Source organism: Schistocerca piceifrons, chromosome 7 (genome assembly GCF_021461385.2).
Source record: "Schistocerca piceifrons isolate TAMUIC-IGC-003096 chromosome 7, iqSchPice1.1, whole genome shotgun sequence".
Classification (NCBI taxonomy): Eukaryota; Metazoa; Arthropoda; class Insecta; order Orthoptera; family Acrididae; genus Schistocerca; species Schistocerca piceifrons.
Window position 1 is genome coordinate 468,904,317 of NC_060144.1, and position 21,913 is coordinate 468,926,229.

General features: G+C 44.8%; 1 protein-coding gene across 1 annotated transcript; it reads right to left on the reverse strand.

Moving 5' to 3' along the window:
* Positions 1 to 20,293: 20,293 nt before the first annotated feature.
* LOC124709025 (glycine-rich cell wall structural protein 1.8-like) lies at positions 20,294 to 21,007 on the reverse strand (the record flags this gene model as incomplete). The annotated part of the gene is made up of 1 exon (XM_047240672.1): positions 20,294 to 21,007. A coding segment is annotated over one exon (714 nt), but the record flags the coding sequence as incomplete, so codon positions are not given.
* Between the last annotated feature and the right edge of the window lie 906 nt (positions 21,008 to 21,913).

The window sequence follows — 21,913 nt, forward strand, 5'->3', positions numbered from 1 at the left end:
ATAAACCAACAACTTTTCCCGGAGAACCTGATACAAGCGTAAAACAGTTGGTCTGAAACTTGTGGGAAACAGTACTGATGACGCAAGCCTAACCAATCAGAACTAGGCAAGTGATACAGCATTCACTAGAATAAGTTATAAAGCTCACACAATAAAAATCTTAAAACCAGACGTATTCAATGAACAAGCTCAGGCCTCCTGTATGAGTAAGCTCTATTCTCCCTTACGCCCGGTACACAAACGAATATATGGCCAATTTAAACTTAGGGCAAATAACATTTTTATTCCTGCCAGTTATAATATAAACAAATTAACAAGTAGAAGGAATTTAACATCAGACTTTTTTCAAGTCTGTCGGCGGCAGTAACGAACACCAAGCAAGAAATCTACGGCAGACGAATAGAGAGCGAATTACGGGAAACAGCAAGTTAAAGTCGGCACCATGGTGCAGACGCACAGCAACAGGAAACGGTCTGAAAAGCGCTCACACATGAAGCCGTTGCTTGGTAACGGCCAAAGGGAGTAATCACGCGCAATATGGACAACATATTTCGACATCGGTCGTTTCTCGGTAGTAATGCACGTAAGCTGAACACCAGAACTGCCACATGATCGCGGAGCGAGTCCTCCAAAGTCTACGATAAACAGAAAACTTAGTTTAGTGACTGGCTGCGTTGTGTTTTTGTTAATATTTTAAACGGAAAGTCACTGAAACAGTCCTCTAAATAAGTGTGTGCGTAGAGTTGTAATTCGTTTTTAATATTGTTCAGTGATTGTAGCGATTAGTGTTTATTTCTTATGGCAAAATATCTCATTCCCAGAGTCAGTTAATCTTAAGGGAAAAAATATTGGGTAATTTCAAAGAATGATTGTCTATCGAAGTCGGGGGTCCAAACGATACATATCGAACGTGCGATCGTAAGTCGATCATGGTACTCTGGTGGCGGTCGTTGTATCATTTGTGATCGTTTTTTTATCTGTTGTCCGTCATTCCTTTAGTTGCTCTAAATTACCTACCTACCTCTGCGAATTATTTATAAGTTGCTAGAGAATCCCAGACGATTTATGTCGTTAGTGAGTGGGATGTCTGGTGTTCTTGACGTTTCTTGGGCGGACTCTATCACAAGGAAATATCTAATTCCATGTTTTTCCAGCGTAGAAAATTGTTTGACTTTTTGTCGCAAGTATGGAGTACCACCGGACGAGCAAAAAGGAACTATGTACAAGGTGGTGGTGCGAAGTGTGTAAAACTTCGTAAGAACAGTTTCGATGCTGAAATACCGTTTACAATTTCATTGCGGACAGTGCCGAAAACGAACGCGTATCAGGAAGAATACATGGTTCGACTCTTCTAAATTATCCATCCAGACCACCGTAATGGACTTTCACATGATGGCAACACCGACGACGAGTAAGGTAAGTCGTCTCCTTTGCAATTACGAGTATTTTTGTATCGGTCTTCTTTTGTCGTTGCTGTAGCGACCAGTGTAAACTTACTCATAACGCCCGCCACCAGGGTCGCATGATCGACTTATGATCGCACGTTCGATCTATATCGTTTGGACCCCCTGAATTCGATAGACAATCATTCTAGGAAATTACCAAATATTGTGCAGACCACTTGCATACAAATGGCCTAAACTGCATTCTGGAAGTTCCCTATTTTAACTGTATGGTGGCTGAATTTTTGAGGTGAATTTCGACCACGAACGTTTGCAGTCCTGAGGCATCCACTGAACACCGACCATCGCAACACTGCGAAAGGGCACCAAGAAAGCGTTGACTTGTGCGCCAGTGGAAAGAGCGAGCAGCTCCACACCTCCATGAAGGCGGAGTTCAGCACCCCCTGTCAACGCTGATTTAACCAGGAACCCATGGCTGGGCGGCCCTCTTCGATCGCATATTTCGATAGCGTCAGTACCGAGTGGTAGGAAGATACTCAGCCTTCGTTCTGCGAGTAGTAATAGAGGTAAAGTACGTGTATTGTTTGGAGATTTGTGGTAAGTTCCTATGGGAACAAACTGCTGAGGTCATCGGTCCCTGTCTGGAGCCGCGCGACCGCTACGGTCGCGGGTTCGAATGCTGCCTCGGGCATGGATGTGTGCGATGTCCTTAGGTTAGTTAGGTTTAAGTAGTTCTAAGTTCTATGTGACTGCTGACCTTAGATGTTAAGTCCCATAGTGCTCAGAGCCATTTGAACCATTCATCGGTCCCTAGACTTGTTGTTGCTGTTGTTGGTGGTGGTGGTTAGTGTTTAACGTCCCGTCGACAGCGAGGTCATTAGAGACGGAGAGCAAGCTCGGGTTAGGGAAGGAGTGGGAAGGAAATCGGCCGTGCCCTTTCAAAGGAACCATCCCGGCATTTGCCTGAAACGATTTAGGGAAATCACGGAAAACCTAAATCAGGATGGCCGGAGACGGGATTGAACCGTCGTCCTCCTGAATGCGAGTCCAGTGTGCTAACCACTGCGCCACCTCGCTCGGTGTTGTTGTTGTGGTCTTCAGTCCTGAGACTGGTTTGATGCAGCTCTCCATGCTACTCTATCCTGTGCAAGCTACTTCATCTCCCAGTACCTACTGCAACCTACATCCTCCTGAATCTGCTTAGTGTATTGATCTCTTGGTCTCCCTCTACGATTTTTACCCTCCACGCTGCCCTCCAATACTAAACTTGTGATCCCTTGATGCCTCAAAACATGTCCTACCAACCGATCCCTTCTTCTAGTCAAGTTGTGCCACAAACTTCTCTTCTCCCCAATCCTATTCAATACCTCCTCATTAGTTACGTGAACTACCCACCTTATCTTCAGCATTCTTCTGTAGCACCACATTTCGAAAGCTTCTATTCTCTTCTTGTCCAAACTGGTTATCGTCCATGTTTCACTTCCATACATGGCTACACTCCATACAAATACTTTCAGAAACGACTTCCTGACACTTAAATCTATACTCGATGTTAACAAATTTCTCTTCTTCAGAAACGATTTCCTTGCCATTGCCAGTCTACATTTTATATCCTCTCTACTTCGACCATCATCAGTTATTTTACTCCCTAAATAGCAAAACTCTTTTACTACTTTAAGTGTCTCATTTCCTAATCTAATCCCCTCAGCATCACCCGATTTAGTTTGACTACATTCCATTATCCTCGTTTTGCTTTTGTTGATGTTCATCTTATATGCTCCTTTCAAGACACTGTCCATTCCGTTCAACTGCTCTCCCAATTCCTTTGCTGTCTCTGACAGAATTACAATGTCATCGGCGAACCTCAAAGTTTTTACTTCTTCTCCATGAATTTTAATACCTACTCCGAATTTTTCTTTTGTTTCCTTTACTGCTTGCTCAATATACAGATTGAATAACATCGGGGAGAGGCTACAACCCTGTCTCACTCCTTTTCCAACCACTGCTTCCCTTTCATGCCCCTCGACTCTTATACCTGCCATCTGGTTTCTGAACAAATTGTAAATAGCCTTTCGCTCCCTGTATTTTACCCCTGCCACCTTCAGAATTTGAAAGAGAGTATTCCAGTTAACGTTGTCAAAAGCTTTCTCTAAGTCTACAAATTCTAGAAACGTAGGTTTGCCTTTTCTTACTCTTTCTTCTAAGATGAGTCGTAAGGTTAGTATTGCCTCACGTGTTCCAACATTTCTACGGAATCCAAACTGATCTTCCCCGAGGTCCGCTTCTACCAGTTTTTCCATTCGTCTGTAAAGAATTCGCGTTAGTATTTTGCAGCTGTGACTTATTAAACTGATAGTTCGGTAATTTTCACATCTGTCAATACCTGCTTTCTTTGGGATTGGAATTATTATATTCTTCTTGAAGTCTGTGGGTATTTCGCCTGTCACATACATCTTGCTCACCAGATGGTAGAGTTTTGTCATGACTGGCTCTCCCAAGGCCATCAGTAGTTCTAATGGAATGTTGTCTACTCCCGGGGCTTTGTTTCAACTCAGGTCTTTCAGTGCTCTGTCAAACTCTTCACGCAGTATCTTATCTCCCATTTCATCTTCATCTACATCCTCTTCCATTTCCATAATATTATCCTCAAGTACATCGCCCTTGTATAAACCCTCTATATACTCCTTCCACCTTTCTGCCTTCCCTTCTTTGCTTAGAACTGGGTTGCCATCTGAGCTCTTGATATTCATACAAGTGGTTCTCTTCTCTCCAAAGGTCTCTTTAATTTTCCTGTAGGCAGTATCTATCATACCCCTAGTGAGACAAGCCTCTACATCCTTACATTTATCCTCTAGACATCCCTGCTTAGCCATTTTGCACTTCCTGTCGATCTCATTTTTGAGACGTTTGTATTCCTTTTTGCCTGCTTCATTTACTGCATTTTTATATTTTCTCCTTTCATCAATTAAATTCAACATTTCTTCTGTTACCCAAGGATTTCTATTAGCCCTCGTCTTTTTACCTACTTGATCCTCTGCTGCCTTCACTACTTCATCCCTCAGAGCTACCCATTCTTCTTCTACTGTATTTCTTTCCCCCATTCCTGTCAATTGTTCCCTTATGCTCTCCCTGAAACTCTCTTCAACCTCTGGTTCTTTCATTTTATCCAGGTCCCATCTCCTTAAATTCCCGCCTATTTGCAGTTTCTTCAGTTTCAATCCACAGTTCATAACCAATAGATTGTGGTCAGAATCCACATCTGCCCCTGGAAATGTCTTACAATTTAAAACCTGGTTCCTAAATCTCTGTCTTACCACTATGTAATCTATCTGATACCTTTTAGTATCTCCAGGATTCTTCCAGGTATACCACCTTCTTTCATGATTCTTGAACCATGTGTTAGCTATGATTAAGTTATGCTCTGTGCAAAATTCTACAAGGCGGCTTCCTCTTTCATTTCTTAGCCCCAATCCATATTCACCTACTATGTTTCCTTCTCTCCCTTTTCCTACTGACGAATTCCAGTCACCTATGACTATTAAATTTTCGTCTCCCTTCACTACCTGAATAATTTCTTTTATCTCGTCATACATTTCATCAATTTCTTCATCATCTGCAGATCTAGTTGGCATATAAACTTGTACTACTGTAGTAGGCATGGACTTTGTGTCTATCTTGGCCACAATAATGCGTTCACTATGCTTTTTGTAGTAGCTACCCGCACTCCTATTTTTTTTATTCATTATTAAACCTACTCCTGCATTACCCCTTTTTGATTTTGTATTTATAACCCTGTAATCACCTGACCAAAAGTCTTGTTCCTCCTGCCACCGAACTTCACTAATTCCCACTATATCTAACTTTAACCTATCAATTTCCCTTTTTAAATTTTCTAACCTACCTGCCCGATTAAGGGATCTGACATTCCACGCACCGATCCGTAGAATGCCAGTTTTCTTTCTCCTGATAACGACTTACACATTATTAAATCTAACTTAAACTAACTTAGACTAAGGGCAACAAACAGACATCAATGCCCGAGGGAGGCACAGGAAGCATAGAAATAAAGTATTGTTTCTTCCTTTAATAGAAATAGTTATCCATTAATTAGAAAGTGTTTTGAACAGATCATTTTGGATCCCTAACATCGGCCATTGCAACTGCTGTCCTTTCCTGTTTAAATCGATGCTGACTCCCACAGTAGCCGACACACTATCTTGCGACGAGGATTACAGAACAAACGCTACCTGTGCTCTACACCGCTCCGTCACAGCGCGTCATTAATATTTCCCTCTTTTCTTTCAGAGACGCATTGCTACTAATTGTGTTCTTTCTTACAGGCTAGCGGCACCGCTTTCGCTATTTGTGTATAATTACTTTGTTGCGGCACTCCTCTCATTAAAATGGCCTCTAAACCGCCTCCTACACCAACTTTGCCTACGCCTCCTGTTGCTGCCGGCTTTAATTTAATGCAATTTATTCATTCCCAGAACCACCAACTGTCGTAGCTGATGACGGCATTCCAGCACCTCATTAATGCACAAGCAGCTGCTGTATCAACTCCGCCATTACAGCCAGCTACATCCAGGGCATCGCTGCGTGCATTCCACCAGTCCTAGCTTTCGATGAACAAGAGAAAAGGAAGAAGTACTACGCTCAGTTTCGACGCTCAATGTGCTACACAAATGCAAGGTACTGTGAAACTTTCTTATTTATTGTCAACGGCCGGCACAGGAGTTTGCTGCCCCCCTCAGTTTTTCCCGACTATTAGGCCGGAGTTGCTGGTTTTTGAAGATTTAGTTCCCGCCCTTACTAAGTATTACGAGGACCAGGTGTAGGTTGCTGCAGCTCATTACAGGTTCTTTCGATTGCAGGAAAAGCCAGAACAGACATACCGTCAGTAAGTCACTGAGCTTCAGAATTTGACACGACAGTGCCGTTTTCAATGGAACTGTGGACAGTAATCTTGAAGGTAGCTACCGTCTGCAGTGTATCGCAAAGTGACGAGCAGGTATGGGTTTGCGACCGACTGACACACGGCAAAAGGGCACCGTGCCATGGCGAGAGTAAAAAAGTGTCAACGTGTGTGTCTGCTGTGAAATGATGTCCCAGCTGCTTTTCCACGCATAAAAGACAAAACTGACATTCGCGGAATGCGAGTTGCTTTGCTGCTGGGAAGCCAGGTCACGTACAGTCTGTGTGCTTGCAACAGAGAAAGAATTCTACCCATGTTCGCTATAGTAAGCACCTTCTCACTCAGTGATTGTCGTTTTTTTTTTCAAAACCGGCTACCGGTACTAATAATGACTAAATTCAGGGTATGCGTTCGTCCCGCCCAGTGCTGTGCAGTGACAGTTAAATGAACTGTTTGTGAAATTAGTCGTTACCGGACACTGTATGCGACTTCAATTAGACACTGGAGCTTCCGTTACAATGCCTAATAGTGTAACTTATGAACAGTTAGACTCGCCACAGTTTGCAAAATCTTGCATGGAACTTACTCCGTAGAATGGTCAGAACATTCCAGTGCTTGGTACATTTAGTCTGTCGGCCACAACCCAGGCTGATATCAGCACAATGACATTTACCATTTAGCATTCGTGAGACTGTGAAAATATTTTTGGGTTAGATTCATTTGATTGTTTTTTTGGTCTTCTTGTTCAGGACAATGTACTTTCTGTGTCTGCTTTCAACGCAAAAGGCAGTGTTAATTGATTGCAATGTTTACTGATCTATTTCCCGAATGACTTTGCAGAGCAAATAATTTTGTAGCGCACTTTACAACGAAGGACAATGCACAACCTTTCGGGTGCCTCCTATCCCTTATGCACCTAGAGACAAAGCTGCAAGTGAACTTAAAGAATGGCAAGACAATGGTGTTATTGCTCCTATCCAGGCTACTCAATGGGTTTCTTCCTTAGTAATCATACGAAAGCCTTCTAGAAGCCTTCGTCATTTTATTGATTTTATTTCCATTGTGAATCCACAAAACAAATCTTGATACTTATGCGTTGCCCCGCCCTGAAAAATTAACCGAGAGGCTTGGTGCATGCCGCTATGTCTCAAAAATTGGCTTACGCGATGAGTGTTCGAAAGTGTCAGGACGTGCACTGGAGGAACATACCAGTAATCTTCTTACGCTTTTTCAAGTGATTTCAGCTGCAGTTTTGCCGCATCGCTTGGACAAATGTGCCTTTTTTTCATACTGAAATTTAGTATTTAGGCCATTTTCTTCTTAGTCAAGGTGTTGATCCCCTTCAGTAACGTTTGCTGGCCATCTGGGACCTCCCTGCCCCGCGGATCGTGACGGAATTGCAGTCAGTTCTCGGGTAGATCACTTGTTGTATAGGAGTTATACACAATGCTACCCAGATCGCGGCTCCGTTGCATCGTTTGAGCAGGAAGAACGTGTCTTTTTTGGAGCAAAAGGTGTCGGGATGCATTTCAGAAACTAAAATTTCCTTGTTGAGTGACAGAAGCCTTGCTCATTTCGATCCCGCTAAGCTTGTGGTTTCGGCAGTGGACGCTTCTTCTTACGGAATTGGTTCGCAGGACAGGCCGATTGCTTTCGCTTCCAAGTTATTGGCCAATAGTCAATGTAACTATTCCTCAATCGAGAAGGAAGCACTCGCTATTATTTATGACGTGACGAGGTTTCACCATTATCTGTTTGGTCGGGAGTTTTATCTAGTGACGGACCGTAAGCCACTTCAGTCTGTTTCATCCGTCCAAACCTGTTCAGCCATGCACGGCTCAGAAACTGCAGCATTGTGCTTTGTTTTTGTCAATTTGTTATTGTCACAGTATCAGCAGGAAATATTGTACCTGCCCATGTCCATGCTTGCAAATGGTGACACCGTTTTTCGCCTTCCTGTTGGTCCTGATTCTGAATTCGATGCTCCTATCCCATCTTATCAGATCGATACGCAGGACACTGTGCTTTTACAGACTTTCCCACTGAGCTATAGGAAAATGCACAAGCCACAGAAGCAGACCTTGACTTCAACCTTTTGTTGCATTACATTCGTTCTGCTTGGCCTCGTTCAGTGAGAAACATTCAGAACTCTTTTGTGTGTCGACATTTTGCTCTTCGCCAAAGCCTCTCCGCCCACCACGGCGTGATTTTATTGCAAAGCGACTCTCGACAATCGCATGTGCTTTTTCCCAAAGTGTTGCAAAAAAATAATCGTTGCGATTGCTCCACCGAAAACATAGGGGAATTGTACGCGCAATACAGTTAGCGTGTCGGCACTGTACTTGGCCGGCCATGGACGCCCACATTGAACAGATGGTGTCACAGTTGTAAGTGGGCTGCGTCTGTGTTGGCAACGCTGTGTAGCGCTTTGCGTTGGATCTGTAACTGCGCTTTCTTTGTAAAAGGCTCTGTGGCTGGTTGGACTCGCTGTTGGAAGTTAATCGCCAGTATTGTTGGGCAGTTGGAAGTCAGCCGCCAGCACTGATGGAAGTACTGCTGGGCAGTTGGAGGTGAACAGCCAGCAGTGATGGATGTTAGATGTGAGAAGTTAGCATTGATGGAGGGTAGAGGTCCGAAGTGTTAGCGTAGGCTAACAATCTGTACATGTTCGACTTGGAGACTGAATATTATTCATGATTATGTACCTTTGAACTAGATATCAATGACGATGTATATTCGTGTTTGAACTGGATGTCACATATTAAGGTAAAAACATACATTATTTGTTTTTGCAACAATATCTTTCCTTTGCTAACCACATGCCTATTAGTAGTTAGAATCTTTTATTTAGCTGGCAGTATTGACGCTCGCTGTATTGCAGTAGTTCGCGTAATGAAGATTTTTCTGAGGTAAGTGCTTAATGAAATGTATAGGTTATTGTTAGGATTTCTTTTTAGTCAGCGTCATTCTTTTGAATTAATTATTTGAAGTAAAGTTATCCTTTTTTTGAGCAGTAAGATTGCGTTGCGCTAGAATATTGTGGTCAGTGTTGACATGATATAAATAAGTAAAGGGAAAGTAGGCTCAGTACATTCAGGTTTACTCAGCTGTTTCAGAATTAAATAACATAGAAGCTTCAACTCCCCATTTCATTCAGCAACAGAAGCAGAAAAGAATTTTAATAAAGAAGTTTCACAGTGTCAAATTTGTGCTGAATCTCTATTGCCCGCGGTGCCAGCGTTTTCAGCTTGGCCAAAGTTTCAATCGCCTTGGCAATGGGTGCATATTGACGTTGGTGGTTCCTATTGGAACACTCTTTGGCTTGTGGACTCTTTTAACAAATATTCGTTTGCAATGCCCATGAACTCGACTACGTCGCAGAGTATCATTGAAGCTTTCTCATCTTTTTATTACTTGGAAGGTTTGCTTGAAGTGTAGGTTACAGATAACGGACCACTGTTTATGGCTCACAGCTTTGAACAGTTTTGTACAGCGAATGGTAACACTCACCTTATCAGTGGTCCGTTTCATTCTCATTCGTGCGGAGAAGCTGAAATTTATGTGCATACGTTCAAGCAACAGATGAATAAACTACGCGCCTGCCGCACACGGGAGCAAGCGATTCTGCTCTCCCTCGCAAGATACTGCTCAAAATACGCTCTGTCGTTTCTACATGGCCGGCGGCACCTAACGCTGCTCCAGTTGCTACACCCACGGCAGCACATGACGCCTCCCATCTCCACAAGTATTTCTATTTTTTCGGAGGTTTTGGTCGCACAAGGTGCTGAGAGAGAGAGGAATGATTCTTCGAAACTTGGGAGCTTCCATGCTGGGCTACTGCGACGCCATCAGAACCAGATTAGTGCTTGTCTATTGCGAGATTCTTCTGTAGTTTTCTGTTCCCAGATTTGCATCCCACCAGGGTCTTGCGGCCGGCGGAACCGATGGAGCTGGGGCCCATCGCCTTCGACGCCGCAGCAGCTTAACCTCCCGGCGCCCCCCGTGGACGAGCAGTCGTCGTCGCCGTCGGCAGCATTGCCACCCCTTCCGTTTTTCATCGGATTTGTCCAGGAAGAGGGCGGGAGCCTCTCCGGGTGTCTTCCGACCGATGTTCCCTTCGGACCGCAGGACGGATGTTCGGGCGGGGTCGGAGGCGCAGCGTCATTCCCAGTACATCTACATCTACATCTACATACATACTCCGCAATCCACCATACGGTGTGTGGCGGAGGGTACCTCGTGCCACAACTAGCATCTTCTCTCCCTGTTCCACTCCCAAACAGAACGAGGGAAAAATGACCGCCTATATGCGTCTGTACGAGCCCTAATCTCTCTTATCTTATCTTTGTTGTCTTTCCGCGAAAAGTAAGTTGGCAGCAGCAAAATTGTACGGCAGTCAGCCTCAAATGCTGGTTCTCTAAATTTCCTAAATTTCCACGAAAAGAACGCCTCCTTTCGTTTAGAGACTCTCACAAGAGTTCCTGAAGCATTTCCGTAACACTCGCGTGATGATCAAACCTACCAGTAACAAATCTAGCAGCCTGCCTCTGAATTGCTTCTACGTCCTCCCTCAATCCGACCTCATAGGGATCCCAAACGCTCGAGCAGTACTCAAGAGTAGGTCGTATTACTGTTTTATAAGCGGTCTCCTTTACAGATGAACCACATCTTCCCAAATTTCTACCAATGAACCGAAGACGACTATCTGCCATCCCCACGTTTACCATTATAAGCTTGTCCCACTTCATATCGCTCTGCAATGTTACGCCCAAATATTTAATCGACGTGACTGTGTCAAGCGCTACACTACTAATGTAGTATTCAAACATTACAGGATTCTTTCTCCTATTCATCTGCATTAATTTACATTTATCTATATTTAGAGTTAGCTGCCATTCTTTACGCCAATCACAAATCCTGTCCAAGTCATCTTGTATCCTCCTACAGTCACCCAACGACGACACCTTCCCGTACACCACAGCATCATTAGCAAACAGCCGCACATTCCTATCCACCCTATCCAAAAGATCATTTATGTAGATAGAAAACAACAGCGGACCTACCACACTTCCCTGGGGCACTCCAGATGATACCCTCACCTCCGATGAACACTCACCATCGAGGACAACGTACTGGGTTCTATTACTTAAGAAGTCTTCGAGCCACTCACATACTTAGGAACTAATCCCATATGCTCGTACCTTAGTTAGGAGTCTGCAGTGAGGCACCGAGTCAAACGCTTTCCGGAAGTCAAGGAATATGGCAGCCGGCTCCTCACCTCACGCCACCCACTTTCCTGCCTCCCCCCCCCCCCCCCCGGCCACCAGTTGTCGTAAGAGGGCTCCCTAGGTGACACCTGTGTTGCGTTTTGGGGGTGGGGGTGGGGGTGGAGGGAGGAATGTGCAAACCTAAAGCGTCGACGTCACACTGACCAGCGCAGCACCGCGAAACGGCATCAAGAAGGCACTGCGCGCGCCAAGGGAAATAACGGGCAGCACCACGCCTCCATGACAGTTCAGCGCCCCTGTAAACGCTGATTTATCCAGCCTCCCACAACTCGTCGGCCCACTTCGGTCAAAAACTTCGAAAGAGTCAGTACTGAATAAGAAGACGTTATCAGCCTGCGTTCTACGAGTAGTAATAGAGTACCTTAATGTCGGAGGCGCAGGAAGAATAGGCATGAAGTTAAGTATTGTTTCAGCCTTTAACAGAAATAGTTTTCTATTAATTAGCAAGCGTTTGGTACGGGTCATTTTGAATTCCTGCCACAGTCCATCGCAACGTCTCTCCTACGTTGTATGTGTCGGTGCTGGTTCCCACAGTAGCCGACAGAACAGAATAAATGTGAAAATGCATCTAAAATGAAGACCAGCATAGCGGTATGTGAGATTCTTTCTGCTGACTCGTCACACTCGTAAGTTCTATCCTTCGTATAAATCAAACAGCAGATGCCTAGAATAAATCGTAATAAATACAGATTTAAAATTTTCTCCTAGTGGCCGGCACCTGGTGGCCGAGCGGTTCTAGGCGCTACAGTCTGGAACCGTGCTACCGCTACGGTCGCAGCTTCGAATCCTGCATAGGGCATGGATGTGTGTTATGTCCTTAGGTTAGTTAGGTTTAAGCAGTTCTAAGTTCTAGGGGATTGATGACCTCAGAAGTTAAGTCCCATAGTGCTCAGAGCCATTTGAACCATTTTTTCCCTTGTTGTATTATCAATGTTTTCTTTCAATATTAAATTGTAGACAATTTTATTTCTAATGCAAGGAAATTACTTTCTCTCCACAATGTGCTTCAGAACAGGAGATTGTAATTAAAGCACGAATATCTGAATGAAAATTGTGTCAATTTTCGGTGTTGCAAAAGATGTATACAAGTACAGCAACCTAAAAGGAGTGAAATTTGTTCACATCAGGGATGGAATTGATAATTTCAAATGTTTGCTCCTCTGGTGTGCATGTAGGATTTGGGTCCTGCTCATATCTCTGTTTCGCAAGCTTGTATTCTTCGCAATACGATATATGAGCGTCTTGTATTATCTTTATATAATAGGAGGAAGGGTTGCAAGAGTGATAACAAGCGTTAATTGTGAAACTTTCGTTTACTCCTGAGATATTACTGCTGGCTACCGTCTCCTACTTAGGAAGACTTCTGCTTTCCTCATAGCTCTATGATTGTACTCTGTTCAAAATTTCTTTGGGTTTATGATTTGGAAGACGTGTGTGTGAAAAAAATATGGAAGACTACACCCATAAGCAGGGACACTCAAGCCCTGATACTTTTAAGCTATGCAAATGTGCAGTTGTCATGCAATTTGAAAACGGTATCTGACTCGTGAAACAGAATAGAAATTGCCACACGCATGCGCACACGCGCACTTTCACAAATTTAGCGTAGCGGAAAGGAATGGGCTTGCCTAGTCAATACTTGCACACTGTACTGCGAGTGCCGACTCATGAAGTCAGTGATTCCACTGAATACATGTGAACTCCCTAGCGTCCAGCTGTGCCATGGGGATGCTCCTCAATTTCGTCATCATCCATTCAGTATGCAAAAATATTTAAATTATCAGGGTGGACGTTTAAATACTGACTAACACTCTTACTTAATAATGTATAAGTAGGCACATTACACCGCACTATGCTTGACAAGTAGCAGTCAGCGAGACAACCACCATCGATGTACCTTTATGAGCACCTGGAAGAACAACATGCGAAGAAGAGTCGGTTATTATCCCCTTTTTATGAGATCAAAATTGGGTGACTGACTCCTGATACACCTTAAGTGGTTGTGTATCGCAAAGCGATGCCACAGATTCCACCAAGCGAATACACACAGAACCTGACTTACGCGAGTATACTCCGTTTCGCTTCGACAAGTCTGTGACCAAATATCCTACCCCACGGAAGTCATTAAATTTTTTCAGAAGATTGGTTCACAGTGGTTATACTCAGTACCAACACAGATAGTAGTCATTGCCACCTGCTATGGGGAAGTACATTTGAGCAGAGCCCAGTGCATAGAGCTGCATGGTAAGGGGTTGCTAATGAATGGGATGCAGTGCAACATTTGAGGTCTCACTTTTTAATTACCTAGCCCCATTACCGGAACCACAACTCTAAAAGCAGCTGTTCGTTAATTTTCCTACGGAACATGCCTTTCTAAATCTTGTCCTACTTTCATAAACACCACGCTGAACCTAGCTCTTCTGGCGAACCTTTACCAGATGATAGCAGTGCAAAATGGTCGCGTGATGGTGCAACACCTACTCGACCATTTAAGGAAACGTTGGACTGAATGAAGCCACAGACTTATAATCAAATGGCAACTGTCACGCTTTCGCATGAATCAGCTGGACAATGATTGGAATTCACGATATCCAGTTTTATGGGTCTATACGATAAGCTCGTTGATTCGAAAAAAGCGTATGGGGCCTGAAGATGGCAAAATGAATTGCTGAAACTGGATGCTTTCGAAATGAAATAAAATATCTTTCAGTGTACGGCTGTTGGTAAAGTTTATTGAATTGAAAAGTACGTACTAGCTGATGTCCCCTGGCCGTAATGGACCAACAGAGATTACATGTAAATATAGTCATCTCATCAATTTGTTCCGTATAATAACAATCTATTCTTTGCTTTTCCTATATATTATTTGTTTTGTAATCTTTTACAGGTAATTGTTCTCAGATTTTATCTGATGAAGACACCCTTAGTCGGTGTCGAAACCAAGTCAAGTGAAGTCTTGTTGCAACCACTTGATTGTATTATGCGAATCATACGGCCTTACCGTTAGTTTAAAGTAATGCCGCGCTGCCATCCGGAAAGCAGAATCCTAAGCTGCTATTAGAAACACATCTTCGGTCAATATGTTCTTACGTGATATGTAATAGAAGCCACCATCCTTAGATGGGGCTGGCGTAATGTGACCCCCCCCCCCCATTTTAATACTGCAAGATTCCCGTGCAAGAATCGGCTGACCAAGTCGCCTGACAGAAGAGTTGTTGAAAAGAGGTCGTTAAGTTTTACAAGGGTTGGATGCCGGCTAGGAGACAGGGTTGCGAAGACAAAAGGCCTTGAGAAAGAAAATCAAACCCAGGAAACGATCCGATTCTTCCTCACGCTAACCACACTCCTGCGAACCTCCTCTTGCGGACACCGATAATGACCTGGACCCAAACGACGTGGAAACAGGAGAATCGAGCGATTCAACCTGCATCTTTTGTGATGAGAAGTTCTCTCAAGACGTAGCAAAACGTCGGTTCAATATCGGATGTGCTAAATGTGGGCAGATTGCGCTAGGGCTGAAAGAGCCATTACGTTTGCGATTTTATGTTCAGTTAAGCTGCTACAATGCAGAAGTTGCTACGGTGAGCTATTGTACTGCTCTTTATCGTCTCATTTAGTTCCAATGAAACATTTTGAAAGGTTTTTGTGCCCTTTTTGGGAAGGCCCATACCTGAACCCCATTTTCAGCGATATAACGAGCTTGAAGTGATAAGAAAAATACGGTTACCATATTTAAACCATTTCCTCTATTTTAAATGGTAAAACAAAATTTTGCTAAACATCATATTCACATCTTATATGGAAATAAATTTTAATTAAATTTATGTGTTATTTATAGCTCCTGAGGCCGTTCCTCGCAGCCTCGTGTCTAAGCTTCTCGGACTTTTATTCGTTGTACATACTTCTCCATTTGACTTTTCCATTCTGCGCATGGTGTGCTTATTTTCGTCTTGTTTGGAGGTTACCAAAGGAATACTGTTTCCGGCCATCACGATCTACTCTCATCAAATGCCCACACCATTTTAAATGCCATTTTTCCGTGTTTTCGGATGTACATGGGAGTTTTTATTTGCTTCCTGATTTATTTTTCATATTTTAATTTTTTTTAATGTTTTTGGCTTTTCTCTTGCCTTGAAATTCTACAACTTACCCTAAAAAAATCCATTTGCTCGATTTCAAGTCTTTTTATGTCTTGTTTTGTCATTTCCTAGGATTCGGCATTAAAGAAACAAATGCTTCTTTGCCTTTTTCTTAATTTTAACTGATCAGTGGGTGGAATTTAGCTTACTGATAGCTCGTTTTGCTTGTGTTGTCCTCGGCCTTATTGCTTGATCTCAGATCATAACTTCCACGATATTTCTGACATACCTCAACAATACACTGTCGAAAAAAGAATTAGCGCACCTGGAAAGACGACGTCTGTTTCCTTCAGATGACGGCTTATGCCACCTGTGGGATAGTAGATGGACTGATGATGGTTTCAACATCGTCCGCCTACAGATAGCGTAGTGGCGTAGCTACAAAAACATCTGTGTCTGCCCTTTAATAGGAAATGCTCAAGAGGCAGAAGGCTCAGCGTGGTGCAAACGCATCAAGCAAGTAGGCAACCAACCACGGAGATGCACTCGTGCTTCCTACAGCCAACTGAGGGTGTTTGAAAGGGGTTAAATTGTGGCCTTCCGAGTGGCAGTATGATCCTTTCGGAGAATTAACAAACAAGTTGGACCTGGTCACGTGAACATTTTCACACCCTTAAACGAGGTTCTGGACGTCCACACATCACAGACGACAGCCAGGATCGCCGTATCGTAACCAGGCGTTAGCTCGTGAGCCCGTTATTAGCAGTGATACTACGGGCGCATACATCTCCATCCCATCTTCCACTCACGCCGCAGCATCGAATTGGACGGTTGGAGCGTTGCTGCCAGAGGATCACTTTCAAGATGGGACGGCACCTCGATTAACGAACAAAAAAAAAAAAAAAAAAAAATCATATGGGTTTGATGGGTTTGTATCTAGAAGTGGGTGCCAAGGGAGGTACCCACTGGAAAGTTGAGATAAAAGATGTTGACAGTGCAGCTTTCAGTGAATGAACGCACACGTGAGAACAGACCACACAAGTGCCAATGTTTTTTTTCTGTACCAGTGTTTTAGCTCCACACTCAAGAGGTCAGTAATGTTGGTACACTCACGATCGGTACTAGGGCGCATCCACTTCGCTGCCTGATGGAAAAAAATAATAAAGGTGCCGACTGACCTTGGTGTGGATGTGCGTCGTATAGCGCAGCGCTCTGAGAGGTGACCGTCCGATATACCGACTAGGAACAGGCCAACATGATCCTTGCATACGGACAGTCAAATGGAAATGGGTGGGTGGCATCACTGTACTGGGAAAAGTATGTCTCGCCAAGAGCAAACAGCTACAAATTGTTTGCAACAGTACATCGTCGTTTGTGCGAGACATGATCATTTACAGCAATGGGTAATGAAGAAAGGCAGATGCGCCTGGTACGTATATAAGCCTCGGAAATACAGATGTCGCACACTGTAGAATATGACACGCTATCACCACAGTTTTTTGCAGGTGGTTCGCAGCATGGAGTGGGCCAGACGACCGTGTGGAACGTTCTCCAGGACAACTACCACTATCTGTTTCACGTACAATGCGTGCAGTCGTTATTACCTACGGACTTGGTTCCGTGACGAGCGTTTTGTCACTGGTTCGCTGCACACACCCCCACGGTGCTGGGAATCCCGTCATCCATCTCATTCACAGATGAGACTGCCTTTTAAAGGAGCGGTATCGCAACTCTTACAACACTCGCCTAAGGGCTAAGGAGATCCCCATCCTATGACAGCAGCGACAAGCACCGCCGGTTCGAAGGGCTACATGAAGGTGCTCCTGTTCACTTGCGCACTGCCCTACGGTGGCATTTCGACAACATCTACCCTGGCCGAAGGATCTACCGATGTGATCCAGTCGCATGGCCCGTCTGGTCATCGCACCTCAACCCTTTAGATTTCCACCTGTGGGGCCACCTGAAAGACGTCGTTAAATGTATTCGCAGTCACGAATATGGACAATGGAATGACGACAGTGAAAATTTGTGCCTAACAGGATCTCGGTCCCGGAAATCCTTCTTAAGGTGAGCGGTCAGCTTAGTCTTACGCTATCGCAGCACGTCTCACTCCCAGACTCAAACTTCTATATGTGTTCAACCATGTGTCTCCTCATACATCCACTATGTATACCTCTGTACGGCGAGACGCTTTACTTGAAAGTCACTTGCCCGGTTTCGGTGGATAAATACGATATTACAGAGCTTGTGCTGTTAACAAGAACAATGCAATGTTCCTTCGGTCATGCGTGCAAGAACAGGCACTACGGCGACTACAGCCGTTGTGTAATACATGAGATTCATCCGCAGTTGCCGATACGAACAACCGTCAGCTGCAGTCACCGCAGTTCTTGTTGCTTCGGACATGTATGCATGTCTGTAGGAACTTTGCTTCATACTTCTGAACAACAGAGGCACAGCAGTATCATTTGAAAGAAGTCGGGTCTGCGGAACCCATCGGGACATGCAAACGCTTGACCAAAGCGTTCATGCTGCCTGTGACTTTATAAACTTGTGGGGTAGCGCGTTTGAACATATGCTTTAGTAGCTGCTCCGGTGTATTCGCTGATATGTCGAGGCCTGTGGGGCCGCTTCTAACACTTGTCTAACGATGATGTTCACTTAGCATGTCCTACAGCATTGAGCTGTACAGGAACGGTAAATTAACAAATACTCAGTACTATTGACACCATGCATTCCCGGTCAAGTGCCGATATGACATTTTTTGCTTCTTGTACTGTCAGGGATCGTTTCCTGCAGTTTATCTCCATATAGTAAAATCACCCTGTATTTGTAAACTAACACTAAATAACGGAACCCATTGAAGAGAACATCTTTTCAAGCAGTGCGAAGGTTTGTAGTGATATTTGTTTCACACCACCTGGAAATGCTTTGCTTTTGGATCCTTATTTTTCTAGAACGAGACAAAACCACAAGGGTTAGAACAGGTGGTAGGGTCAGTGCGAAACAGTTGCACTTTATTTTTGGCTAAAAGCTATCTGATAGCCCTGTGAATGGGAGTTTTCTAGTGGTGTAAGAGCTAGTCCTTCGATCCCCGGAATGTGGACCGTTTTTTCTGTAGTGCCCACACAAAAATTTAAGACTTGAACTTATTAATATTGATTAACTGTGATATAATGTGGAACAAATTAATAGTGGGCTATCCCTTTACGTCAAAAATCTAAAAATCATTCCTTTCATTTGTTGTTCTTATCCTCCTTAATTTCTTCAACCGTATTTACGCTGTCCTTCACTGGATCGAATGTTGCTTGGTTTCTAGCTCATCCACATAACGATTCACTTTGCTGACTTTCCTTACAGGAAGTAAGACTATGTGCCACCACGTAATTTTGTCAAGTCTGCAGCTGTGAAAGAGCCTAATATGTGAAAAAATAGTTACGAAAATCAACATTTCAACCTGGTTCTTCCTCACAGATGGCAGCTGGTCACCTGATTCAGTATGGCCTTTAGTAGAGGCACCTAACAGAAGAACCTGTCATTACCTTTCCACTTTCTGGAGCGAGCGATTTCTCATCAGTTTTAGGTCTGGCATGGTATTCTCATGTCCTGAGTAAATAGCTTATATTACACATTATATTTTTCACTTCGCAGCATTAATTCATACTTAGTACATACTGAAGATATAGTAAGTAAAGCTGTGAATAGTAGGAGGGAAAGACAAAATTATACGATTTTATTTTGAAGTTATAACTTTTATTTTGTAACATTTATAAACTAACAATTACACTCTTCATCACAGATTATGAGCAACTACTGACTGCTCAGTAGTAAGGGAAAAAGGGAAATTTATGTAACTAGTGTGACGTATTTCACAAGCAACAGGATTATATTATGTAACAGGGAACGACCGAGATGCATGATGCAACGAACGTCAGTCAGTATATGAGTATAAATGAAGCGAGTTCGTCGAATAAGTTGATACATTGTCAGCTACTGTAGCTTTTCGTAATTATTCATACTGCATGAAGAAAGTGTGAGAGACATCGCTACATCAGGCTAGGAATATGACTTTTTAGATAATACCGTTTATGTAACGTCCGATTTACTGTACTACGACATATTCAGCGAAAAAAATTGTGGGCTTTATCGTCATATTAGGAAGAGAAAAAGAGAATTATTTTTGTCTGACTGGAAAATGTGACAGCCAGCTAAACGGTATTGGGAAAGACAGATCTAGCTGGATATTATCACAGATTAGTTGCGAGTCTACTGAGATGTAGAGAATACATCAGGCCAAATTTTTGCGGTACCGCGTAAGGAAAGACTAGGACACAGTACACAGGTAGGACGTGTCAGAGGGGGCAGACCTTGTACACGAGACGATCAGCGCGCGTAATCGCACAAGTCGTAGTCGATAGGCCACCGTACGGCGGCATCACAGACGTGAAGGCTTCAGAAAGAACCTTCGGTGCTGCGCTGCAGGACGCGTTCCTATCGGTGATGACCTCCACCGCCTCCACCTCCGTGGCCACCGCCGCCGTGACCGCCGCCACCACCACCTCCGTGGCCTCCGCCGCCGCCTCCGTGACCGCCTCCGTGACCTCCTCCTCCACCGCCGCCGCCGCCGCCGTCTCCGGAGCTGTAGCCCCAGTGCTTGCCCTCGTCGTGTCCTCCCTTCTTGCCGTAGTCGTCCTTGTGCTCGTGGTGCTCCTCGTGGCCGCCGGCGGACTTGTGGCCCTTGTGGTCGTCGTGGTGGCCGCCCTTTTCGTGGTGGCCCTTCTTGCCGTGGTGCGCCTCGTGGTGCTCGCCGTGGTGGTGGCCGCCCTTCTTGTGGCCGCCGCCCTTGGCCTCGTGGTGGGCGTGGAACTCGCCGCCCTTCTCGTGCTCGCCACCCTCGTGGTGCTCGTCGTAGAACTCGTGCTTCTTCTCGTACTCGTCCTTCTTGTGCACCGAATGTCCTCCCTTGGTGCTGTGGCCCTTGGAGTGCTTGCCACCCTCGCCGTACTTGGCTCCCTTCTCGCCCTTCTCGCCGTGGTGGTGCTCGCCGTAGTGTCCGCCGTCCTCGTGGTGGCTCTTCTTCTTGCCGCCGTGGTCGGCGTAGTGGCCCTTGTGGCCCTCCTTGTCGTGCTCGCCCTTGGCACCCTTCTCGTACGAGTGGTGGCCCTTGTAGCCCTTGTCGCCCTTGTGGCCGGCGCTCTCGTGGTGGTCGGAGTGGTGCTTCTTGCCCCCGCCCTTTTCCCAGTGGCCGCCGTGGTCTCCACCACCTCCACCTCCGTGACCGCCACCGCCGCCTCCTCCTCCGTGGCCTCCACCGCCGCCTCCGTGACCACCGCCTCCACCTCCGTGGCCTCCACCGCCGCCTCCGTGACCGCCTCCGTGGCCACCACCGTGACCTCCTCCCCCACCGCCGCCGCCACCGTGGTGCGAAGCGGAGGGCGCGAGGTCCTCAGCCACCTTGGACTCCGCGACCGCCGCCACCTCTTCGGCCGTTTGCTCAACCATGGCTGCCGGCCTCCGCATCACCTTGCGCCGCGGGGCGCTCTCAGCGGGCACCATCTTCGTCTCGTACGTCTCGAATGAGTAGCTGTCAACAGAAACCAAAACCACATCTCATTATTACCAAATGTATCAGAATTCACAAATTTTCGAAAAACATCGTGATCCATCGCCAAGAGCTGCTGATGAGAATTCCTTTATTTTAAAACCATCACCAGATATGACAATTTACAGAGGCTTACAAGGCTATATAACCATGGATCCTGCATCATAGATTTTTTTATTACTTGACTCTATTAATTTTATATCGCCTTCTAAGCCGCTGTAAATATTTTACGGTGCCTAATGATGGTCTGTGTACCAGAAATGGTTGTACAATGAAGGAATTTTCATCAGCCACTGTTGTCAGCAAATCATGACGTTTTTTCAAATATTCACGAGCTATGGGACAACATCCTCTTAAAATACGCTACAACTTTTCAATAATACTGAATGCCTCACTCAATAACAAGTTTTTATTTCTTCGACCGCTTCATTTGGTTCGATTTAATTTACGATACTGGACGTCTGCTTTGATCCGTGATGCACTGATGATGTGGCAAGGAACGCCATACGCGGGCAAAGACAGAATGCAGACAATATTTTTTTTCGACTATATGGTTTTTGGAATTGTAGGTTATGGTAACCTATGTAGGTTAGTCTTGGAGGTGGTAGTTTGGTTGTGAGATGGGG